The 27,745-nt window shown below is 39.1% G+C and overlaps 1 protein-coding gene across 1 annotated transcript; it reads right to left on the bottom strand.

The window, feature by feature from the left end:
- LOC109208340 (probable LRR receptor-like serine/threonine-protein kinase At2g24230) lies at positions 12,158-16,008 on the bottom strand. The gene is made up of 2 exons (XM_019371447.1): positions 14,298-16,008; positions 12,158-13,367 (listed from the first exon to the last, which is right to left on the bottom strand). The coding sequence occupies exons 1-2, from the start codon at positions 15,718-15,720 to the stop codon at positions 12,742-12,744; spliced, it is 2,049 nt and encodes a 682-aa protein (XP_019226992.1). The 5' UTR covers positions 15,721-16,008; the 3' UTR covers positions 12,158-12,741.

Below are 27,745 nucleotides of genomic sequence, written 5' to 3'. Positions count from 1 at the left end.
TTGAAAATATACGACGGGACCACGGATCCAGAAGATCACCTGATTCATTACGTGATCGCCGTAAAAGGCAACGACCTATTGAAAGAACAGGTTCCATTTGTGTTGCTGAAAAGGTTTGGGGAGACTTTGACGGGAGGAGCACTCACATGGTAGTCTCAGTTGCCGGCCGGGTCGATATCAACGTTCGAAGAGATGGCGGACAAGTTCGCCACCGCCCACGCAGGAGCAAAGAAAGCCGAAGCTAGGGTCAACGACATCTTTGCCATCAGGCAAACAACGAGTGAAGGACTCAGGGACTTCCTGGCACGATTCAATAGGGTAAGAATGGGACTGCCGAACGTATCGGAAGGAATGGCGGTGGCAGCTTTCCAAAACGGGCTAAGCAGAGACGGATCCAAAGCAACCAAAAAACTGCTCAATCGGCTCATAAAATATCCCCCCACCACGTGGGAAGAGATCCACAATGCCTATTGCGCCGAAGTCAGAGCGGATGAAGACAACCTTAACGGCCCAACCCAGCGACTAACGTCCGTGCAATCAGATGTAAGGAGAGACCGACGCAACGACGGACGACGGGAACCACTCCCACGCTTCAACAGAGAAAAGCACCAGCCTTACGTCAGAACTCCCAACCCGCCTCCTCCAAGATATCCAGATGCCGTGCAGCGACATGCCGCCCTGCTTCGAAATGAAAGAGGTATGCTTCCATTATTATCCGCTCATAACTTTTGTGTCTCCCCTTCAGAAATAGTGTACGCACTGGAAAAGCTGGGCACGAAGGTGCAGTGGCCACAAAAAATGAAGTCAGACCCTAGTGCAAGAAGGTCGAACATCCTATGCGAATTCTATCAGGAAAGAGGACACAAAACCGAAGATTGCATAGGTCTACGGCAGGAGGTGGTCAGAATGCTGAACCAGGGATACCTGAAGGAGCTACTCAGCGATAAAGGAAGGACTAATTTCGCCAGAGGACGCGACCAATCCCAAGGACCACCAAAACCACCTTCTCCAGCGCGCACCATACAGATGATCATCGGCGGCGACGACGACGACTCGGCAATCAACCATGTAAAGTTCACTACCACACACAAGTTGAAGCGCATGATCGCTCACGAACGGTATGATGACTTCGAAGATGGTATCACCTTCGATAAGTCTGATGCCGACAGTTTGTCTTTCCCTCATTATGATGCTTTAGTTATAACTTTACGCATTGCTGATACCGAAGTGAAAAGAATCATGGTAGACGACAGAAGCGGCGCGTGTATTATCCACCCAAGAGTCCTCATGCAAATGAGGCTCGAAGATAAGATAATACCGCGTTGCATAACACTAACGGGTTTTAACAATGCAGTAGAGAGAACCTCCGGAGAGATATCATTGCCCGTCCTGGCGGGGGGAGTCACGCTGGAAACCACATTCCACATCATGAACTAGGAAATGGCCTACAACGTTATCATGGGACTTCCCTGGGTACACGCCATGCGGGCCATCCCTTCGAGCCTCCATCAAGTAATCAAACTTCCCACCCCATAGGGAATATTCAGCATTCGAGATGAGCCACGTACCGCCCAGGAGTGTTACCGAATTGCCCAAGTATGCGCACATAAAAAATAGCTGAAAGGAGCAAATGCGGGAGCATAGCAATCAGCCATGTCGGGAACCAAAATCAACCCGACGACAGAGGCTATCAGGGACCCGGATGTCGTAGAAGCCTGCAAGGCGACAGTCGAGAATCTCGACCCTGTCCAACTGGACGGTACCGACAGCTCGAAGAAAGCCTACATCGGACACAATCTCTCCGACCCAGGTAAGTACCACGAATTCTTAACTAACCATGCAGATTTATTTGCCTTCTCTCATTCAGATATGCCGGGGATCCCGAGAGACATCACCACTCACAAGCTGAACGTCGACCCACTTTACCCGCCCGTGAGGCAGGTAAGAAGGAAATTCAACGCCGCAATCAACGAGGCGGTCAGTGAAGAGGTAGATAAACTACTAGCCAACGGTTCCATCAGGGAATCAAAGTACCCCCAATGGGTCGCCAACGTGGTCATGGTTAAAAAGAAAAATGGGAAATGGAGAATGTGCGTAGACTTCACCGACCTAAACAAGGCGTGCCCAAAAGACTCCTTCCCGTTGCCCCATATCGACCAGCTGATCGATGCAACAGCAGGGCACGAGCTGTTAAGTTTCTTGGACGCCTACTCTGGCTATAACCAAATCTTAATGGCCGAAGAGGACCAAGAAAAGACAACTTTCATCACCCATCAAGGGACGTACTGCTACAAGGTGATGCCATTCGGACTGAAAAACGCGGGTGCAACATACCAAAGGTTGGTCACCAAGATGTTCAAGGAACAACTCGGTAAGACAATGGAGGTCTATATCGACGACATGCTAGTGAAGTCGGTTAAGAAGGAAGACCATATCGACCATTTAAAGCACGCCTTCGAGATACTGAGGCAGTATGGGATGAAGTTGAACCCAGAAAAATAAGCCTTCGGCGTAGCCTCGGGGAAATTTCTAGGTTTCCTTGTATCGCAACGAGGCATCAAAGTCAACCCAGACCAGATTAAGGCTATAGATACAATACCCGAGGTGCTGCACAGCAAGAAACAGGTACAGAAATTAACGGGGCGAATAGCCGCCTTATCAAGGTTTATCTCGCGGTCCTCGGACAGATGCCATAAATTCTTCAGTGTACTGAAGAAAGACCATGGACTACAATGGAACGAAGAATGCATCGAGGCCCTGAAGAAATTAAAAGCATATCTATCTTCGCCACCACTGCTCGTCAAAGCAGACCCAGGCGAGTGCCTGCTTGTGTATCTGGCAGTATCCGAAGTCGCTGTCAGCGCCGTCTTGGTCCGCGAAAACAAAGGTACGCAATCCCCTATTTATTATATCAGCAAAACACTCGTAGATGCCGAAACGAGGTACCCCCACCTCGAAAAACTGGCTCTGGCACTGGTCGTGGCTTCACGAAAGCTCAGACCTTATTTTCAATGCCATCCCATAAAGGTAATAACAACCTTCCCCCTAAGAGGCATCCTACACAAACCCGAGCTCTCAGGTAGGCTCGCCAAATGGGCCATAGAGCTCAGCGAGCATGACATAACCTACCACCCAAGAACCGCCATCAAGTCACAGGTACTTGCCGATTTTGTCGCCGATTTCAGTACAGGGATACTGTGGAACAAGAGGCCCTCCACGCTTCTGCTCATACTGACCTCTGGACCCTCTACACTGACGGCGCTGCGAATGCCTCGGGATCGGGACTGGGACTCGTCCTCGAGGTCCCCATGGGCGAAGTAATTCGCCAGTCCATACGATGTCCCGAGATGAGTAACAACGAGGTCGAGTATGAGGCTGTGATTGCAGGCATGAAATTAGCCATCAAATACGGGGCTCGTCGGCTCATCCTCCACTGCGACTCCCAACTTGTCGTAAATCAAGTCACCGAAACTTACCAAATCAAAGAACAACGGCTATAAAAATACCAGTCAGAGATCCGCATGCTAATGCATGAGTTTGACGAATGTCGCTTCGAACAAATCCCCAGGGCACAAAACGTTGAGGCAGATAGCCTAGCTAAACTAGCCGCGACCACCAAGAATATCAACAAAGAAAATATGGTGACTCTCCTCCATTCGGCCGTCGACCATGTCGAGGTATTCTCTTTAAACTTGACTTGGGACTGGCGCAACCAGTTTGTATCCTACCTGCAGGACGGAACGCTCCCACGCGACAAAAAAGAAGCCAAGAAACTCCGGGTACAGGCTGCCCGATACAGCCTGATCAATCACGATCTCTACAAAAGAACATTCGGAGGTCCCCTTGCCAAATGCCTCGGGCCGCATCAAACAAGGCAAGTATTAGAGGAGGTGCACGAAGGCCATTGTGGCGCCCACACAGGAAACCGCGCCCTTGTTCGATGCCTCATCCGCGCCGGCTATTACTGGCCTACCATGAAGAAAGAGGCAGCAGATTATGTTCGAAGATGCGAGCAGTGCCAAAAGTACGCCCCCATGATACACCAGGCAGGGGAACTCCTCCATTCAGTCACCTCGCCATGGCCCTTCATAAAGTGGGGAATGGACATAATCGGCCCTCTACCGACAGGACGAGGAAAGGTACACTTTCTTCTAGTTTTGACTGACTATTTTTCTAAATGGGTAGAAGCAGGTGCGTACGCACAAATACGCGAGCAAGAGGTCATCGCCTTTATATGGAAAAATATCATTTGCCGCTTCGGCATCCCTAAAGAAATCAGTTGTGACAATGGACCCCAGTTCATCGGAAGAAAAACGACAGAATTCTTCGAGAAATGGCACATCAAACGGATACTCTCCACCCCGTATCATCCCGCCGCCAACGGCCAAGCCGAGTCTTCCAACAAAACAATATTGAACATATTGAAAAAGAAGCTCGAAGACGCTAAAGTGTCATGGCCCGAATTATTACCTGAAGTATTATGGGCCTACCATACTACGCCCAAATCCAGCACGGGAGAAACACCGTATTCACTGGTCTATGGGACCGACGCAGTCATACCCATCGAGATCGGAGATCCAAGCCTGAGATATTCCCATACCAGTGGAGGGGATAACGATGAAAGCAGGTTACAAGACCTGGACGAGTCCGAAGAACGAAGAGACATGGCTCATATAAGGATGACAGCCAAGAAACAGCAAGCGGAAAGATACTACAACAAGAAAGCCAAAGTAAGGTCACTCAAAGTTGGCGACTATGTCCTCAAAGCCAAAACACTGGCATCAAGAGATCCGAACGAAGGGAAATTGGGAACCAATTGGGACGGACCATACAAAATCATTGCAGCGGCGAAAAAAGGGGCATTCCAACTAGAAACGATGGAAGGAAAACCGCTCCAAAACAATTGGAACGTCGCCTACCTCAAATACTTCCACTTCTGAAAGGCATCTCCTGAGTCGTACTCTTTTTCCCTGACCCGAGTTTTATCCCAATTGGGTTTTCTCGGGAAGGCTGTTAACGAGGCGGAAAAGGGGATACCCGGTGGAACAGGAGCGCAGATTCACCATATAGGTCAATCGACACGAGCCATGGGCCAATATAGTGAAGGGACTACACTAGTTACTCTCCATCATAGGGACGTTACTCTCCAGTATAGGCACAGTATTCTCCATCGTATGCACAGAAATCTCCACTGTATGTACAAAAATCTCCATTGAATGAACAAAATTCTCCATTGTATGCACAGAAAAATCTCCACTGTATGAACAGAAGTCTCCAATGAATGAACGACAATTTCCATCCCATAACGGACACCGCTTCGATGAAAGTCGAATTAACATCTTAATGGCCAAGGCCATCGACACCGGTTCGACCTTGTTCGAACTTCGACGGATACTGCTTCGACGACAGTCGAAGCAACATAATGGCCAAGGCCATCGACATCGGTTCGACCTCGTTCGAACTTCGGCAGATACCGCTTCGACGACAATCGAATTAACAACATAATGGCCCGGGCCATCGACATTAGTTCGACCTCGTTCGAACTTCGGTAGATACCGCTTCGACGACAGTCGAATTAACATCTTAATGGCCAAGGCCATCGACATCGGTTCGACCTCATTCGAACTTTGACGGATACCGCTTCGACGACAGTCGAAACAACATCATAATGGCAAAGGCCATAGACATTGGTTCGACCTCGTTCGAACTTCGACGGATACCACTTCGACGACAGTCGAAGCAACATCATAATGGCCAAGGCCATCGACATCGGTTCGACCTCGTTTGAACTTCGACGATAGTCGAAGCAATATCATAATGGCCAAGGCCATCGACATTGGTTAGACCTCGTTCGAACTTCGACGTATAACGCTTCATCGAAAGTCAAAGCCACATCATAATGGCCAAGGCCATCGACATCGGTTCGACCTCGTTCGAACTTCGGCAGATACCGCTTCGACGACAGTCGAAGCAACATCGTAATGGCCAAGGCCATCGACATCGGTTCGACCTCGTTCGAACTTCGACGGATACCGCTTCGACGACAGTCGAAGCAACATCGTAATGGCCAAGGCCATCGACATCGGTTCGACCTCGTTCGAACTTCGACGGATAACGCTTCGACGACAGTCGAAGCAATATCAAAATGGCCAAGGCCATCGACATCGGTTCGACCTCGTTCGAACTTCGGTAGATACCACTTCGACGACAGTCGAAGCAACATAGTAATGGCCAAGGCCATCGACATCGGTTCGACCTCGTTCAAACTTCGTCGGATAACGCTTCGTCGACAGTCGATGCAATATCATAATGGCCAAGTCTATCGACATCGGTTCGACCTCGTTCGAACTTCGACGGATACCGCTTCGACGACAGTCGAAGCAACAACATAATGGCCAAGGCCATCGACATCGGTTCGACCTCGTTCGAACTTCGGCGGATACCGCTTCGAAGACAGTCGAAGCAACATCTTAATGGCCGAGGCCATCGACATCGGTTCGACCTCGTTCGAACTTCGACGGATACTGCTTCGACGACAGTCACGGCACGACCCTTCGACGAACGATAAGAACAATCTCTACGGAGGTTAAACATTACAAAAGAAATAAAGGAGAAAACACCAAATGGACAAGGCAATAAAAATAAAATCTATATTGCAACAAAAATATATTTACATCCGTCCCCATGGACAAGCTCCAACACACTATACAATCGAAAAAATATACACTATACAAGTTCACGACTGCCCGTCACCCCCGGGGAAGTAAACGTCATTGTACCAGGAGCTGGAGTCGAGCCGGTTGACGTCTTCAGAAGCAGGCCCCTCCCCATCAGGAGAGTCGGGGTAATAACCGCAGACCTCACGAGCAACACGAGCCTCATCTCGTCGTGACCGAACCTCCTCCTCCGTCGCTCGGCCCGTGGCATGAAGCTCCCTATATACATCGAGCCTGGCCTCCGCAAATACCACATCTCATGCGCGTTACGACGCATACCCCGACCAGGTGAAGGACGAGATGAGGAAGGCTGGGAAAGTCCATTATTCTCTGCCATCCTAGCATCGAGCTCGGCGGTTAAGTCCGCCACCCTCCGCTGCAGGTCGACGTTCTTTGCTGCCACCCCACGGCTCAGCTCAAGCTCATCATCTTTCGTTCTGAGAAGCTCCTCCAACTCGCTGTTGCGGGCTACGGCCTTCATCAGCTTGCTATCCGCCTCCTCCAGCTCGTCCCCCCTACGTTCCAACTGGGACTGCCCCCGTTCAACCACCGCTCTGTGCTTAGAGCGATACCTTCGATACTTTTTCAGCATCTTCTTGTAAAGGGCCGTCCGTTTCTACTCACGACGCCCCCTCTCCACCTCCAAAACAAGGGTCTAAAAAGAAAAATAGAAGTAAACACACCTCGAATCAGTCTTACAACACACGGAAGGACAAAGGGGAATAAAGAATTACCTGCAAAGCCATGCCAGAAATCTTCCGTGACAGCTCCGCATCCTCCACGGTACTGAGCGTCTTGCTCTCGGAGGCGGCACACAGCAGGGTAAGGGCCGAAGCATCCTGTTCGCTGTTTAACAGTAAGTTATAAGCCGTTGGAATTGTAATGCGGCGGTCGGACCCATCCGACGTCATCTCTACGTGGGTGAGGCCACCCACAAACTCGTCGACATCCTCTTGAGCGATGTCGGAGTCCGATCTCTCCGTTTCCTCGCCTGGTCCCTCGACGTTGGTCGACAATCCCCCCTCAACGGCAGGTGGGAAACTAGCACCGGGAGCAGCACCCCTCTGACGAGCCGACCTCCCAGACCGAATAGCGTCGGCCATGAATGGTCTGCGCGTCGGCTGGGGCACATCACTTCCCTCAGCCTCGGTGGCCACCCCCTTACCCTTCTCAAGTCTTCTCCGTTTTCTATCTGACGATTCCCCGCCATCAGATGGTCCGTCCACGGGTTGCAGAGTCGGCACCAGCGATGCCGACTCCCACATAACCATGGTCGTAGACGTGGTCCCCTGTAAAAGAGCTGGAGAAGGATCCTCTCGGACAGACTCAACCAGTATATCGTGAGCGGCCGAGGCAACATCAAATCGTTGTAGAGCGGGAATCGGTGCCCTATTCCTAGAAGCGCCTCGACCTGTCGCCATAAAAATAAGTAAGCAATGTTGCAGAATTTACAAAGCAAAAATCGAAAATCTACTTGAAAAGACTTTGGGGCCGTAATGCTGCAGGAAGGCAGGCCAAGTACGGGTCTCTTCCGCGTAAGGAAGCAAGCCCTTAACCCATCCCCTAAGGTTGGCAACGAGCCGGGGCGGGTGAGCCATAGCTGCAATATAAAGGTCAGAATGGCAACAGTCACGAGTAACACAGAAGCTGACAAACTATAAATACTTACGTCTCGAGTTCCACCTCTCTGGGAACCCGGCAGGATTGGAGACCATGTGCTCGGTCCTAATAAAAAATATTTGCGCCAGAACCCACGACTCGCTCTGTCGTCGGTTTTGACCACCAACCCTTTCGTACCACGGCCTCTCAGATGCACCATGGTCCCCCTTAGATAGTAGGCATTGAATAAATGGAGGTGGTGATGGACCGTGACTTCGCATTCGGCCAACTCCGCGTATTTGGTCAGCAGCCGAAGCACCTTCAGAGTATACGGCGTAAGTTGAGCCGGACACACATTGTAGAACCACAAAACTCCTCCGCCAATGGGAAAAGAGGGAGGCTATAACCGATCGAGAAGGAGTATTCATAAAAGGCACAATATCCTGGCCGATGAACGTCCACATGATCCCTCCCCGCCGGAACCATCTCTACATAGGCAGGTATGCCGTACTTCGTGCGGAGATCATCCAAGTGGTTCTGTAACGACTCCGAAAACTCTGGAGTCGGTATGGGGGAATCTTTACTAAAATCACTCCGGGATAATATATGCTTTGGCAATAATGCCTCCACAGTGAGAGGACTGACGTCTTCTTCCCCCACTTCTCCACCATCAGAAGATGGCGGCACATTCGCAGGGGCAGCCGCCGGGACCCTCTCTTCAGATCGGCAAGTTTTATGCATGGTTTTCAAAGAAGGAAAGAGTTAAGCGCAACCCAACAAAAGAATAAAAAGAGAGAGGGTTTCGTTCAAGGGGAAACGCACGGGAATGGGAAAATATGTATTGAAGGTTTGGAATTATCTTGCAAAAGGCCAAAGTTTGAATCAAGTTGAACCCTTCTCCTATTTATAGGGCTGGTTGGCGCCAGAATCGAAGAAGCAGACGTCGAATCGGCACGGGAAACCAGGCGCCAAAAGCTTCTAATCCCCTTGCCTCTAGAATACGCACAATGATGACGCATATTAATTATGACGTCACATGAGGAGAGGCGTTTCGTTTCAATGATCTGACAATCATGATTACTGTCCCCTGCTTGTCACGTCACAAGTCGTTGACAAAGTCAAACTCTCCCGGGACGGAGGTATCGATTCCGCCCATCGAGGACGCATTCGCTGCGACCCCGACGAGCGGAGGGACTAACTGTATGGGGTCGAATTTGACCAACTACGTTCTTCAAGCCAGCACGACCGACCGAGTATGCGTAAGCCCGGCTAGAAGAGCGACCTATGAGCAACATGAGGGACGACTCCACGATCACGTCGGCCGCTCCATAACATGTACTTTATTTTCTGCCTTTTAATATTCGAGCAAGGATCCTCTATTATATAAAGAGGATCTAAGCCTTGTAAAAGGGGAACTTTTTGACTACTGAAAATACAATCTCTCTCTTCTCTCTCTCTCTCTAACATTATCTCTCTTATCTTTCAGAAGTTCATCACTTTCTCTCATCAACTTTATTTATCTTATTGTTATCCGATTCTATATTCAAGATCATCCTAGGTTTTATTATCTTCCACTACGATTTACCCCTTCATCTACATTGATTGATTTGCTTAAAAAGTATTAAACTACTTTTGGGTCGAACAATTTTAGGAATAGAATAAGCTTTGTGCCCTAACCAGATGCCGTGGGGCGATAAGGTTATGGCTATATCGTCCTGAAGGTCTTCCATACTTTGAATTCAGCTGGACTTCCCGCCCATCCCGATACTCCCTCAAGAATAGGAGGCAATAATAAAGCGAATCCGTCAGAGAGTACTCCACCGCGAGCCGCCCTTTCCAAAGTCAACCTAACCGGTTACCTTTTTCAAGCGGTAGTTCAAAATTGGAATTGGCACAATATCGCGAAGTGGCCGCCCTTGCTCCCCATCAGGAAAGAAAACTCTTGAGTTCAAGGCTTCCTTGATTGGTACTACGCGTGTCCATCTAATGGGTGGGACTACTCTCTCATGTTTGGTTTATGGACCATTCTATTCCCTCGTAATTGGATAACCTTTTCTCCCTTATCTATTCTTATTTCTAGATCTGAACATGTCCCAATTTTCTTTATTGGAGATCCCTCGAAGCTCCTTTTTATTTTCAAAAAGTATAGTTGGACCTTACCAATCTCCCCACCTCAACCAACCCCCCCACCCCCCAACCCCAATTTTTTTTTTTTCTTACTTAGGAGACCTTCACATCGTTAAAAATTTGATCGTTGATCCTATTTACTCCTAAATATTTCAAGTATCATCACATTTTATTCTTTGCTGTAGTTTAGGAATGACATTTTTACTTGTCATATTAGCTTACTTTAAAGTTTCTCATGTAAAAAAAAAAAAAAAAGGAAAAGCGAACATTGTTCGCCATTTTCTCCAAAAATGGTTGGGAAAACCAAAAAAAGATAAGGGGCAAAAGGTGTTTCTGCCTTTTTCTTTAATTGATTACTTCTCTTTAGAAGGCCAATGATGAGATTAAATCTGAAGGGAAAAAAAAACAAAAAAAAAGTGAAAAAGGAGAAAAGGACCAAACCTTTGAAAGTGAGGAACTTCCATACATGTTGATTTTGCTTTTTAAACACTTTCACTCATTATTTTGATCAAATAAACAGACCCCCCAAATCTTCATTGGAACATACAATAGCCAATGGATAATCTTTTACCTCAATTTCTTCGACCCCTCAATCAAGGCGTACGCAGAAATTTTTATAAGCGATATCGACAATTAAAAATGTGATCAATATCATATTAAAAAATTAAAAACACAAACTCTAATATTTTTCTTTTTGACAATCACAAACTCTAATATATGAATAAAACACAATTGAAGACATTATTAATTTTTTAAATGTATTAATAGTCTCGTTAGAATTAATACTAAACATTTTCTTTTGTATAATACACCAGATCACAACAAAAATATGCCATTCATTTGATTCTGCATAGCATGCTCAATTCTAAAAAATCACAAATTGCATGAAATGGCTAAAATAATTACCTTTCACAATAAATTTATTCATTGTGACTCTAATATTATAAGCATATCATGATCTACTAGTTTTCTTTTTGCCCTTACCACCACCTAATGGTCTAAGGGTTCAAATCTTACAGAGTATACTGTACGCATTAAAAAATTCTAAAACTAAGCAACAGGGAATCGTACTCCAGATGTTCCCGACGAATACGTAGCGCTGGACCAAGTGAGCTAAGAACTCTTTTTTGTTAAGTGTCGTCGCTTCATTTCATTTGTTGAGTATTTAGTTTGCATATCAGTTCGTATACATATAATTAGTAAAATTCAAGCGGTGTCGGATGACACCGCTTGAGTCCAGGTGCATCCGCCCCTGCCTTCAATCATGTTTTATCTATTTCTATTTATTGATTGTTCAAATATGATTCTTTTGGATTTTTATCCCAAAATTTTAAAAACAAAAAGATAATGAAGAAAGGATAAATCAATGCTTAGTATACTGTCTGCCATTGAGAAGAGGTCGAAATAATGTGCTAGTTGATAGAGTGGAATTTTGGCCTACAAAATTGACTATTAATACTTCAAATCCATTAAATTTTTTTTATTTTTTTTTGAAGAATTAAAGGCACCCCATGTGGCCTTGGTGGCATCCAAATGCTGCAAAGGTTAAATATAATGAAATAAGATAGAATTAAAGGTCCTCATGGGATACCTTAATTGGTTAAATATTTGACCCAATCACTTTAGGAAAGATTGTTCGTCCTTTATTGCAAAATTAAAGACTGCTCCTGTAAAAATTAAAGGGAATAAAGCAACAAATGAAAAAGGAAAAGAACAAACGAACAAGAAATGTTTAAATTAAAGAGAGAACAAAAAGAGAGTAGAAAACTAAAGGAGTTGATGATACTAATGCCCCTTAGAAGAGACAAGCAATAAGTGGGATTCTCTGGTTTATCTGCTCCACTTCAAAGACAATACGAGTATACGACTCTCTGATTAAACCAAACAAAAATAATAAATATTCTGTCAAAACTAAGCTTTACCCGCATATTTTTGTGCAAATTCTTTTTTATCTCTAATTTGAAAATACAAAAAGAAAAAAAGGTAAAGAAAAAAGAGGAGAATAGTAAGACGAATAAACTCAGACAACCAAGCAAACATGTCCCTCTCACTACATTTTGAAGTGCATCTTCCTGACAATGAAAACACGTGACATGCACGTGACTGAATGCCCTTGATGAAGTGGAAACCTTAGTGGAGAGATGTCTTGTACTATTGACTTTTCAGAGGTCAATCAAACACATGGTAGTACAATAATTCAATGCTGCCAGCCAGTATTTCCTCGTCGTGCCAATCACGCGCTGCGGTGAGAGTGGTAGTTTAGAGATTAGGATGTTAGCAGTTGCCGAGTAGTACTGAGTCAACTCAAAATGAGTTCCGAGTTGGTGGGGTGTATGTCCTTTAGCAAACCCAAAACTTGCTGCATTCTAGGTCGCTTGTTTGGGCTCTCCGCCGTACACAAATACCCAACTCGGAGACACTCCATCCCACTCACTGAGTCACCACCGAGTCTTAGTCTTGAGTCTAGCGCATCGGCTCCATGTCCATCCTTTACTAGCCTTCTCACCCACTTGATCGTCTCATCCGAACCGGTTTTTCCGGTTAGTAACTCCACCAGTACGACTCCAAAATCGTACACATCCTTCTCAGTAGATCCATTGACTCGGTCGTGACTCAGTCCAAAGTCGGCTATTCGAGGTTCAAAGTCATCAGCCAATAAGATATTAGACAGTATCAAATGTCCGTGAACCACCGGCTTTGACTGAGCGTGGTGGAGGTAGGCTAGTCCACGCGCTATGCCCACTGCAATGCGGTGGCGCGTGTGCCATTCCATTTTCTCCGGCGATGTCAGATGGGACCCATTTTGCTGCTCCCACGTGTCAGTAGTCCAATCCTCCACGTTAGTGGCAGCAGTTGGAAGCTCGTGTAGCCATCGGTGGAGGTCACCATTAGCCATGAACTCGTACAACACTAGCTTCTCTTTCCCTGCGAAAAGGGGAACATTAAATCAGCTTTAAGTATTATTTGATTGAATGAAACAATAAATTGGATTCCTTGTTTCTGTTCTTTTCAAATGGAGCAACTTTTCTTCAATATAATTTACAACGAGTTTGATTGTACAATCAACTGATGCATGTCACGAAATAATTTTTCCAATCATAATATAATATACGAGAACAAATTTGGCGGCTTAACTGTTTAATTCTACTCTAGCTTTCCAACTTAAAGACATTTTCAATTGAATAAAACATTCTTTTGGAATCATTAATGCTTAAAAAAAGGTCTCCAAGAATAAATAATCTATGGAAAACATTTATGCAACATTCTTCCAGAATCATAAAATAAGGTTGGACAGTTCAACTCCCATCCTCCCAATCTGGTAAGATTTTAAACTTTTGACTTTGTTATGTTAAAATGGACACAAGTTACAAAGAGCATTATCATAAATGACGTATACAGTTCAATTTTTTTTCAAATCCCAATCCGGCATAAGATTTGAAAGTTTGACTTTGTTGGGTAAAAATGGACACAATTTACAAAGAGCATTTAAAGCAGTTTCAAATGTAATGTTGTACTCATAGTACTAACATCCAAATTATTCACGCATTCCTATTTACTGCTTGTTATCATAACTACTGCTTACGTTTCTATGGTTGCAAAGATTTCTGTCTCATTACTCACTACTGACTGTACTCTTTCTCCTCTCATCCTCCACGTGAATACATTCAATATATGGTTCCACCTCTATATCTTCCCTTAAATATCACACAAAAAAATTCTCCATTTTTCTTCCTTACTGAAAATAATGGGAACCCCATTTAAAGAGTGCCACATATATAGTAAGATTTTTTACTGACCCCTGCATGTGAAATTGAAAATGGTCAAAAGGAAAGTAAAAAGAGAAGAAAATTGTACCTGCAATGCAGAAACCAGAAATAGGCAACAGATTAGGGTGCTTAAGCTTTGACAGATCTTCAAACAAAGCAATAGCATCATCATGACCAAGTTCCCTAGCATGCTCTAGGACCTTAATTGCCACGTGGAGGTCACCTGGGAGTACGGCTCTGTAAACGGGCCCACATCTCCCTTCAGCTAACAATGATTCTTTCCCAAAGTGAGATGTAGCTGCTATGAGGTCCTTGAATGTAAAGTTCATCAATGGCTTCTCAAACATTACAACTGGTGCTGAAGTTGGTTCTTTTATGTCAGCAACCCATGAATTTCCTGACTCTGTCTCAAATGAAAATGGTCCTGACTTGTCCATTCTGAATGGTATTTGAATTGGTTTTGAGATTAGCCATTTGTTTTTCCTAGCCACTGTTTTTCTCCTCTTGTATAGACACAATATGACTGACCCTATGGCCAAGATTAGAAATGCAGAAGCAGCTGAAATGCCTATGATTAAAACTTTCTTTCTTGATTTGGGTTTTTTTCTCTTGGTGTTTTTGTCCATTGGTTTAGTAGGTTTCTGTTTGATAGGCAACATTTTGTGTGGTGGGGTTGTGAAGTTATGATGTTTGATGTGAAATTCTGAGGAATTCTTGGGATTTGGTAATTTTAAATTCTTGGTTTGCAAATGGCCAGCATGAATAAAAGAAGAGTTACCAAATCTTACAAACTGGTCTTGGGGTATTAGTCCAGTAAAGTTGTTGAATGAAATATTCAAGAAATTGAGACTGGAAATAGGAGGGAAATCATCAGGAAATGTACCATTCATGTGGTTGAAAGAAACATCTAAATGTTTGAGTGACTTGATATGTGAAATGGGTTTAGGATTGCCATAAATGTTACAACTAGAAATGCTCAAATTTTCAAGCTTGGTTAGGTTGTTGAACCAAAAAGGCAAAATCTTGAGATCATTATGTGAAAGGTCAAGAGAAGTGAGATTAGGAAAACCATAAAAAGTAGAGGCTAAGTTGGTAAACCTGTTGAAAGAAAGATCAAGTCTTTGAATAGGAGATGAACTTGTGACAGCAATTGTTCCCCCTAGCTTATTCTTGGATAAGTTGACTTCAACCAAAGATGAGATTGACCAAAACAGAGGATGAACAGAACCTTTTAAGGAATTGTTTGAGAGATCTACAGTATGAAGATGTGACAAATTTTTTAAGTATTTCCATGAGACTGCGCCAGTTAGATTTCTTGAAGATAACTTTATCACAGTTATTGGAGTGGTAGAGGAACAGTTTGAGCTGAACCAAGTGATGTTGAAGCCATAAACAGAGCTGAAAGCCTTAGAAACTAGAGATAAATCTGTGTTATTTTTGCAAGTGGATTCTGATTTTGATGAGAATGTGAAAAGAGAAAGGAAGATGAAGAAAGTGAAGAAGATTTTCATTTTTGTGTAGGATTGGAATTCTTTTTTTTCAGTTGGAAGTAGTTGATTTAAATGCCATAGAGAGTTGATAAGAGTAGATGGAGAATGGGTTTCAAGTGGAGGTAAATAAGTCCAACGAAATGGTTTTGGTTTTATATATGGAAAGAGAAAAGGAAATTAAATGGTAGGAAAGAGAGAGAGATGCGCAAATAGACGAGGACCCATGGGAGGTTTTGTTGAACCTAAACTTCCTTAGGGGTTCAACCATAGAATTCTTAAAATATCTTTTTAATTAAGCAAATTCTTAAAGCTCTTCTCTCTGTCCGCCCTTCCAGAGGTAGGGGTAAGGTTACGTATATCTTATACTCCTTAGAACCCACTTGTAAAAAAAATGACTGAATTTATTGTTATTGTTGTTGTTAAAGTTCTTCTCTTTCTCTGTTTCTTTACTTAATTCTTTTTGTTGATTCCACGTTTTTCTTTTACTAGTGTGATTAAGAGTAGTTTAAAGTTTCAATATTTTAAAACAAAACATTGTAAATCTCTAAGGGGTCGTTTGGTAGAATGCGTTAGGAAAAATAATGCATGCATTAGTTTTTGGTATTATTAATTCCTTATTTGGTTCACTTTTTTTAACCTAGTATTAGTGATGCCAGTATTAGTTATACAACCTAATTTGGTATTATCTTATGTATAACAATACATAGCAAACCATGGTATTAACAATACCATGGTTATTAATGCATGCATTAGCATGATTAAAGACAAAATTATCCTTAAAGTCCCTTAAAGCTAAAAAAATATGGAGGACATTTTTGTAAACAACTAATTTTTTTTAAAAATTATGCAATGCATTTTAATTTTTAATACACCACACCAAACAGTAGATATATAAGAAATAATATCTGCATAACTAATCTTGCATTACTAAATCCCTGCATTATTAGTACACTTTATTCAGCACCACCATTCTTATACGCAGTACCTAACGACCCCTAAGACGTAAGATGAGTAAACTGTCAAGAAACTTAAAGAGGCTCATTTTATAAACTTCTCAATTAAATATTCTCCAAGGACATGCTTCCATTGGAGAGAAGTATTACACTGTTATATTTATGACCTCAAATGCATTGTCAATCAATTATTATTATTATTGGTTTGGAAAAGCAAAAAATTATCTTTCCCCTACAGGTGACTATTTAATGACCGATCAACGTTATGGTGATTAGTGGGTGATAAGCATTTTTTTTAATTCTTAATCAGAGATATCATATTCAAATTCTAAGAATGGAGTTGTTTTACCTCTATAGAAAAACTTTTTAGTGCGAATTCGGAAACGTGTACCACGGTGGGAAAAAAACTATTTACTGAACAAATTCAATTCAATATTAAACGCGTGTTGGGCGTCAAACGGTGCCAGAAATCTAGTTTGACCTGTTTCTAACCTTTCTCAATTCATCTCTCGTGAGTTATTCATTCTCGTGAGTGATTATTACGTTTTCTTTCAAAGAGAGAGAGAGAGAAAAAAAAATCACACATGAATTGTTGGGTAGAATTGCTTTGTAGCAGATCCTCTATCCGAATTATTTGTCATATATAGGCTGATATTACATTTTGTTAACAAGTAGGATAAAGTTAATTACACCATGCACAGTGAGATTATTAGTAACTGATTATTTTTTATAAATTTTTCCCTGTAAAGATATAAATCTCTATTGAATTCCACATATTAAAGAGTTATGTAAAAATACATCATTCAAAATAACAATGATTCACAAAATCTTTTTCTAGTCTTTATTGAGATTATTGGGAAAGAAATATATATATACACTTGGTGTTCGCATTAAATTAAATAATTTTACTTTAATTTTAATAATCTAAAGTAAGGAATCTATCGACTAACCATGATTATTTGACAAAATATGTGTGAAGGAAAGATGTTTGACATTCGTTGACTTCATACACTCAAGTGTGGAGCAGGAATTTGCTCTGCTAGTGAAGTTCATGTCCATTAATTCTTCATAAAGTAGACAGGCCGCTAATTTTATGTTGAGGTTTTAAGCTAAATTAGGCTTAAAAGAGGGTGAATGGGAAATGGAAGGAAAATAAAATATTTGAGTTTCATTTGAGATTTTCTTCTTGACAAAGGGACCTTGTTCCATATTGGAAGATGAAAAGGTTTTTGATGGGTATATACAATTGCACTTTTTCTAGCTCTTAAAGAGCTAAGAAGAAGGCAAGCCTCGCGCCGTCGTCGTCGCTCGCTCGGCTCGGCTTCAGCTTCAGTCAAATGATTGATTGATTAATTTTTTGGACCAAATTTATTTGTTAATAGCAAATGATTTGCTACCGAACTTTGTGTTCAATGAAACACTGGGTTTGAAGTACCACTACACCAGCGTGTAATTCGTTCTATCCTGAGAGGAAATAACCCACAACTTTGGGTACTAGGAGGGGGTTAAATTCCTTAAGGAAACACTATGAATTCAGTGGGCTCGGATTAACTTCTATTTCGTTTATATTTCTATTTATATGTTATTTATTTTCTTCAGAATTATTTTACATATATAGTATACTAATATTTTATTTATAATAATAATAAATAAGAAAAACAGAAAAGTTTGGAAAATGACTGGAGAAGAATCAATAATTACTGAGGAATATGTATTCATTTCAAAGCAACTCTCTCGTGTTACTATAACAAAGATTGGTTAATGTTAATATGTGACATCTACTTTACTGCAGAAGCTAAAAATCAAATTAATCATCTGAGACATGATTACTTGAATCTACAATTTTTTTAAAACAAGTTATTCTCTTTATAATCTGCTACACTTTTTGATAAAGGAGGCAGCGTGATCATTTCTAGGAAGAGGATGTGAAATATATGGACAAAAGAATATTCACATAATAAGAGTCAAGCATAAACTGACAATAATCGTGCCACAATTTTTTGATAAAAGACCTTGACTCCATCCAAAGTCATGTACCACTAAATTCTCGTCTACAAGTAATTGTATATTACAAATCCCATATATGATGGGGAAAAAAACAATTTGGAACATGACAAGTTTCAAATGCATGTATTACTTCATTTGGTCTCACAGGCCACAGCTTAGTATTTTAATAAATTGAATTAATTTTACAATATTTGATGTTTTAGTGAATATGAAATATTTATAACGTTTCTTTTCAAATTTAATTAATTGCTTCAATTAGTGGAATATGCTCCAAATTATTATTTTACTTTCGTGGCAAAGATTGATAAGGGGTGTAAAATAAAAATTCGCTATTATATCAATTAACTAAAAGTATTAACTTGCATTCTTTGTCTATTTCGCTATAAATAGTCACATCTATTTCAGTAATATATGCCTACAAATTTATCATTATCAATCTTACTAAGCTAATACGAATAAGTCTTTGATGGCTTACATTATAACTTTTTTAAGTCTAGGTAAACTGTATAACATAAAATGACAAAAAAAAAAAAAAAAAAAAAGGTATTTGGACAAAAGAAGGCAATTCAGTTCACGGCATTTCAATTCCAACGTGTAAACATTGATTTTTAATTTCTACATTATGCCTTATTATAAGCTAGATAAGAATGTATTTTTTGAATTATTAATTTATGAGAGAATGATAATGGATGACTAATGACTTACCTAACCTCGTGTGAAACCAAACGAAAACTTCCAAATGGAATGACAACTAGGATTTTCGAATTCTAATAAAAAAGTACAAAATATAAATATACCAACCATCTACCTGAAAGTTGATTACCCATTTGGAGCCATTATAAATATTTTAATTAAATTAAATTAGCATATTTTAACAAATCCAAGAGCATTGTTCTTGCTGCTAATTCTCTCATAGTTTGTGCTGGTTGTACAAATATGACTCCTTTGGCTGCTTTCTATAGTACCAATTTTCAGTAGATTCAAACTTTTTTTCCCCCTTTTTATATATACAATTTATTTCATTTTTTTTCCTTTTTCCTAATTGTAAGTCCAATTTATGAATTGTACTCCTGGAGCACAATGATATTTCTTTTTTAACTGATAATTTGATGGCATGCATGTGATAGGCAATCGCAAAAGATAGTACTCATATTCTTATTATATACCACCAAGGCACCAATTTATTTACAAGTTCATTGTTATATTTAAGATTAAGCCTATTTACACTGTAATAATTTTTTATATTATCATGTACGTAGTTTAAGCTATTATGATATATTAGTTATTATTTTTATCAGGTTGCCAACTAAATCTACCATGAAAATCTACTTGTAGTAATTACTTTGTATATGTCGTGACTGTGCAATTATTTTGTAAAACATCTAGAACCCTATAATTTATCCAATTTTAGCAGTCGAGTTCCCAAAATGTAGTTTGCTTCATTTCAAGGGAAAACTCAGAAGTAGTATACACTATCCTACCACTTTCTTTTTGTTCCTCTCATTTTTTGACTAATGTGTACTACTACCACTCATACAATGTGAAAATGAGAACATTATTTTTCAACGTACCATCTGCCATATTCACTTAATATTATCCCAATTGGTTGATGAATTTTATTTTCCTTTCTCCTTTCTATTTCCTTTCCGATGTTTGACTTGCTTTATTATGGTTTCGCTATTGACTTGCAATAATATATGTTGGGGTTGGTTTTTATTGGATTTGGGAATTGCAGTTGAACTTTTGAAGAAAGGTGGAGTTAGGTTTTCCATTTTGAGTTGGGAGGGGAGGCATCTGCTCCTCAATCCTATTAGTAATTTGTTTTGATCAAAGTCTCAATTCAAAATACATATTGAACAACTTGAGTTCTTGGTAAAGCTTTCACATAGCTTTTTTAAGTAGTCAATGCCATCATTCCCTAATTATACATGTCCCAATGTACAACATTAATGGTGCATGTTCTAATTCAAATTAGAGAAACTTAAAAAGAGAAAAAGATATTAGCCAATAATGTGTTTGGATTGAAAAGGAAGATGTTATGAAGTGTTTAATAGGAGTATAAATTTCTCTGACAGGTTCTACTTAACATCATCAAGATGCTACTCACTCACGTGGTTTAGCCGACTCAACATATTCACTAACAAAATAGGGTACAGATCATTCCTTAACACTTCGTACTAAGAATTAGGGGTGTACAGATACCGGGTTAGTTCGGATTTTTCAATTATCAAACCAATTGTTTCGAATTTTTAAATTTATTAACAAAATCAAACCAACAAAAATCGGATTTTTCAATCACGATTTTTCTCGGGCTTTTTGGTTTTCTCGGTTTTCTCGGATTTTTCGGGTTTTTTCTAACAAAATCTTCATAGCATAAAATTTATAATTTGTGCTCTAATATTTCTTAAATCCTAGTAGGATAAACTAAATAAGATGTTACCCAATAAAATAATACAAAATAATATGAGATGTGTTATGATTATACTAAAATACTAAACAAATCGCATAAGATAAATATTGTTAATTAATAAGCCATAATAAAAATAAACATAATCTAAAAGTACTAAGTCATATTAAAATAAGTACGATTAATAAGTACTACTAAGTATTAATTACATGAATAAATAATATGAAAAGTAAGTTATGCGTTTTCACTGTCCAAATCAATGCAAAGCTAAAAAAAAAGGAATATCCAATACTATTGTCATTTCTAGTATTGAATTAAATTTTTTTGTTGGCATTAGTATTGATTTGATTTTGCTTTGGGCTTTATTTGAGTTACTAACTTTTATGGACTATAAAACATATTTGACCATTAAAAAATTCTAAGTCCAAGCTTGAAATAATACATTAAAAGAGAGAACTATTAAAGAGTTCAAATTATATTTATAAATTACATTACAATAATTATTTTTATGTATAAAATATTAATAAAACTTGTACACCTGTAATGTCGGGTTGGTTTGGTTTCGGTTTGACTTTTTTAGTTAAAACCAAACCAAACCAATTATGGTCGGGTTTTTTTTTTCCGAAACACCAAACCAAATCAAACCAAACCATAGTCGTTTTTTTTTCCGGTTTGATTCGAATTATCGATTTGGTGCGGTTTCTCGGATTCCTTTTTACACCCCTACTAAGAATTTACCGTCTGAAATACTTGGTTATGGACGTGCCAACTCACTTCTTCCTTTGAAAAAATGGAGCGAAGAGGAAGACAGAATTTAAACCTGAAAGAAATACAAGTTCGAAAACATTAAATTGGTCCACACTTTTCAGGAGATCCTTAACTTAAAAAGAAAAAAGGAAAAGAAGAAACAAGTATACTATTGCTTGGGCCTTGGTATTGATTTTTTGAACCCGATAAAAAAAAGTCTTGCGAGAATAGCGACCGCCAGAATTTTTAATATGGTGATCATCAAAATTTACAACAAAAACATAGCAATCGCAAAAAAAAAATCATATGATGATAATCAGGATTTGTACAAATATAACAATAGCCAGAAATTTTCATATGGTGATCATCAGGATTTGCCAAAATATGACAATCACTGGAATTCATATGGATAAATTCTGGGTGGGGCTATTTACAAAAGATTTTTAACAGGGTCAAACTGTAAATGGTAATTCTAAAAAGGTTCATCCGATGTAAATTTACCAATGTAGCCAGTATAAATATGGGTTGGGTTGGGTTGGCTTGTCAATCAACCGAAAAGTTATTGGATCAACTAAACATAATCCTCTTTGGGCCATCTGTAGACTACGTGTTCAATGGGTCCAAGTACTGATGGCCTATCTTGCAAAAATGTTTATTGGTCCACTAATCTATTCATCTGGGTTAAGGGACAAATCCGAGTCCAAATCATGGATATGAATTAACATAAATAGCAGCCTATCCAGCGTTAAAATATCATGGTATAGCCAGTTTTCACACTGGTCAATGAAAAATAGTCAGCGTTTATTAAGTCAATGAAAAATAGCCACTATTTTGCTGCAACAAGGACCGGTCCAGTATAATACACGGGAGTTCTGGTGCATTTGTGTACGAACTCCAGCATATTATGCTGGACCGGTATACTTTGCTAACTCCTGTAAAATTTGCGGGAGACTGGAGCACCAGTGCTCCAAACTCCAGTATATTATACTAGACAATTATACTTGCTGGAACTCCCGTAAAATTTGCGGGAGTTCCAGCATAATTATGCTTGAACTCCCGTAAAATTTGCGGGAGTTCCAGCATAGTTATCCTGGAACTCCCGTAAAATTTACGGGAGTTCAAGCATTTTGCGGGCGTATTTTTCCGGATTTTGAACAGTGTTTTCGCTCAGATTTAAAGTGGCTAAATTTCGATGACTTTTGAAACTTGGCTATTTTTCAACGACCAGTGATAAATCTGGCTATTTTTGAATTTCTCTGTTTAAACTAGGCTTTTTTACTTTCTATAGAATAGGTTGACCCCTTATTTATTTAAAATAAATACCATTTCAATAAATTACCTCCTATAGATATGTTATATGATTTATAGCAAAAATTCTAATTTTGGGTATCTCCTACACTTAAGCCATTATACACGCTATGTTATATTTCCCTCTCTCCATTCTCAGATTTTCTCTCTCATAGATATCATTTTCCATACAACTTCTCAATACAAGTTCTCCCTCTCTCTAAATTGATACAATCTATTTTTCATTCCAAATCCCTTGTAATCGCGCTAAAAATTAGAATCCTCTCACCCACAACGCAACTTCCTCCTTCCCCAATCTCGGTAAACCCTAACGCTTCATCTACATTGTACTGACTTGTTTCTATAAGTAGCGTGGTAAGCATTTTTTTTTTTTTGATTTTCGCCATTTTTGCTTATTCTCAACCTCTCTACTCACCAAATTGTATCTAATCAACAGTACCCAAGTCGTATTCTCACAATGTCTGAGAATACACCCCGCAAGTTGATTACTAGAGGTATACCCACTAAAATTCTCAATTTCGATGGGCCCTCTTTCTCCTTGCAAATCACTCAAGGGAAATTGGATGCAGGTTTAGCCAAAAATATGGCTTTGGAGAAGAGAACAAAAGCTCGACATGAAAATCTCAAGGAAACCCAAGTCGAGAAATCAATGAAGGAGACAAGACTTCCCATTCCGGAAAAGAGGAAAATCCATATCTCTGAAGCTTCATCTGTCAAGGGGAAGGAGGTTGAAGCAAGTAAAAGCTCAGATAAAGTCGAAGAAAAGGTAATTTTCTGATGAAATTCATCTGTATTATTCATGTATTCAGTTGTATTTATACGTTGTATATGTATTCGGATGTATTTTTATAGTTGTATTTTTAAGGATTTTTCAAGGTTCCCCACTGTTTTTCCTTCTAATTTCAATGTATTTATTTGTTGTTTTCAAATGTTTAAATTTCCAGTCTGTATTTAGTTGTATTCATATGTATTCATGTATGATATATTTATGTCATATGTGTTGTATGCAATTGTTTTTATATGTATTTAGTCTTGTCAGTGTATTTAGTTGTATTCATATGTGTTCATGTCAGATTTACTATGAAATATGCGTATTATTCGGATATATTTATACTTCTAAGTGTTTGAAGTTGTATTCATATGTATTCATGTCAGATTTACTATGAAATATGTGTTGTATTCAGTTGTATTTATATGTATTTATTCTTGTTACATGCAGGGAATTAAGTTTTTTGTGAAACACCAGCCAATATTTGTTGATATTGTGATCTATTAAGTGCTTCTTTTATTTTAGTTTTATATGGTCTTTGTTGGAATATTTTACCTGATCTATATGTTTAATGTGAAGTTAACTGGGCTGAGACTGAATTCAAGATAATGTTATACTAGTTAAGATATGATCTTACTATTTTGCTACATTAGGATTCGATTTTTTGGTGTTGTTTTTTCAGATAAAAGAGGCAGCTTGCTTATCTTGGTGCTTTTGTGCCATATCTTTTAATGTCTTTATTTTCTTGTGGTATTCGTCACCTTTTCTTTTAGGTTCATTAAGGTCAATTTTGTATGAGTTTTGTTTGTTATCGCTGTTTGAGCCATCATGATACTTCTATTTCTGAATTTGAAGCCCTTAATGTGATAGCTTTTGTTGATCTGTTGTTAAAAGGGCTTTGACTGAATTCTCACCACCAAATTTTGTAGCATTCTCTACTTCTCCCATGTTGATGATGAAATCCATTTCAATGGCCTTGATATCTGATGGTTGCTTCTCTAACGAGGGACATTAAGTCTTAGGGCCATACATTGGCGATTTTTTCATCTTTTTTGACTAATTAACCCAATTATTTAGTATATCTTAAATGTGAAGATTCTATTTGATTATCTTTTTATGATACCATAATCTATAAGTTCAATAGCTAATGTTGTTTGGGATATAGCATTTATTTGCAAACATGCTGAAGTGATGCTGATGTGCAGGTAGCCAAAGACCCATCTGGCAAAGATATCAATGCGCTCGAACAGCACATTAAGAACCTCCTTTGTCCATCTACCCCGCATTTATTCAACACTCTGTATGATCCATACAGAGAGAATACTGATGCCATACGGATGATAAACGCTGATGTCATAAGCGAGAATGAAGCACCCTCAAAGATTGCTAGGCAAATCACGGAGTCAGATTCAAAGATGCAGATAGTGTTAGAGTAGTTGTAGGTTAATGTAGTTTGAAGAAGAATACTGTTTTGAGTAGTTTTTTGGTGAAGATGGTATTTAGTTAAAAAAACTTATCACTTTATCATCAGTGTGCGTGTATGACAATTGCAACTTTTCAATCGTTGTTTCACTGGTTTGTTCATAAGTATTCATGCTTATTCTTCAGTTTGTATTCATATGTATCTTACAGGATTCAAGTATGTATTAATATTCAGTAACTTTGCTTGAACAGGTTTTAGGTATTGAACATGTTAATATCCAAGTCAGAAATTTTATGTATTCTGATGGTAGGTTATATTAAAGAATTCAGATGTATTTTTCTGGATTCAGGTGTATTCAGTTGTATTCAACTGTATTATTAAGCTGTATTCAGCAGCATTCATTTATATATATCTTTCAAGTTCAGTTAATACATATTAAAGAATACAAAAAGTTGTAGTCAGTTGTATTAAACAGGTTATACATATTCAGCTGTATTAAGCTGTAGTCAGTTGTATTCAACTGTTTTATTCAGCTGTAGTTAGTTGTATTCAACTGTATTATTCAGTTGTATTTTTTTGTATTCAGCTATATTCAGTTGTACTCAACTGTATTATTCATATGTATTTCTCTGTATTCAACTATATTTCTCTGTATTCAGCTATATTCTTTAATATGTATCTTTCAAATTCAGTTAATATTTGTTAAAGAATATAAATTCAGATGTATTAAACATGTTATTGTCTGGTTAGAGAATATAAATTCAAATTTATTGAATTTGTTATATTACAGCTGAGTATATAGATGTATTCCGATGAATTCTAACTAGTTATGTATATAACTCAGGCACTGTCTATAATAAACTTGACAATGAGAATTTATTACTTGACAATGTCATCATAAGTATTGACAAATCGTTGAAGCACCAATACATGTCAGTGTTAACTATTTATTACGTGGAGCATTTCTACACGTTCGCTTGTTATGTCCTCCTTGCCCGCATATGCTACATGAATGTTGATTTTTCGGCTGCAGCAATTCACTTGAAGGTTTATCGCACTTTTTCTTTGGCCTTCCAGGAGGTCTTTTCCATTTGGGTGGTAGTACAACCTCCTCTACAACATGTGCTGGTATATTCCAGTCATTTCTGTCCAGTAGAGGGTATACAAGCACATCGTATGTCATTACCACAGTTTTTGGTTTGTAATAGTTAGAGCAATATTCTTCTTGCATTAGAAACTTGCTCTTCAATACAGCCCAAGCATGTGGGCATGGTAATTCATCAACTTGGAACCTCCCACAAACATATTTTCTCTCTAACAGGCAGACTGTGTAATTCCTCCCTCCATCGTTAACCGTATGTAAGTATTCACTTGATGGTACCACCTATATTTAAAAATTGAAATATAAGTTTGAGCACATATACCTGAATTACCATATGTATAATGCTGAATTACTCAGTTACATACAATTGAAATATTTGCATAAAGAAGAATACATCACACATTTAGACCAACAGACTATAAACTATAATTACGTCTTATCTTATGAATACTATGATTTCAAATCTGTATTATACATAATTTTTTAGTTTAAATTGATTTTTGCAGCATGTTTTGAAATTGATTCAACTCTGTATTATACATATTCGAATAGCTGATTTTTGCAGAATGTTTTTAGTTATATTCAGATGTATTCAACTTAGATCTTAGATAAAATATGTCTTGTATGCATTTGAATTCAGTTGTATTCATATGTGGTCATGGCAGCTGTATTAGTGTTGTATTCAGTTGTATACATGTAAGTTATTTCAGAAAACAATAAAGCTATATAATACAATGACATTAAAATAAAACTTACAGTCATGACTCGCTCATCGAGAAGTATATCTCGCTCAACTTGGCATGACTCTTTTTGAATTTCTTATATACGTTGTTCCATGAATACATTCTGACTACTATATATATAAATTTGTATACTATTGAATACAATTATAGTTATATGCATTTAAATACAATGAATACAATTGAATACAACTATTTGTATATGCATACACTTAAACACACAGTAGACAAAATAAGAAAATAATTAGAGGCACTGTAATGTCTTATATCCAGTAAAATACATATGAATACATGTATTTAAGGACCATAAACAAACATATCTTAAGCACATCAGTGATAATCAAGTGGAAATCCACAAATACGCATAAATACATCAATATGAGTAACTTACAGCTCTAACCAATAATCTGAAAATACAAAAAAAAAACAATTAAATACACGCAAACCTGACAGCATTAGACCTATCAACCCAGAATTGAAACCTTTGAGATATAGCATAATTCTCCATCAACTCTTTCAATGTAGCCTTATCCTTATACACTTGTCCATCCACAACCTCCCTTTGAATTGAGAACTGCGAACAGAGAAAA

The sequence above is a fragment of the Nicotiana attenuata genome, chromosome 2 (assembly GCF_001879085.1).
Source record: "Nicotiana attenuata strain UT chromosome 2, NIATTr2, whole genome shotgun sequence".
Lineage (NCBI taxonomy): Eukaryota > Viridiplantae > Streptophyta > Magnoliopsida > Solanales > Solanaceae > Nicotiana > Nicotiana attenuata.
Note: the sequence above shows the minus strand (reverse complement) of the source record. Positions and strands in the feature narration are given on the sequence as shown.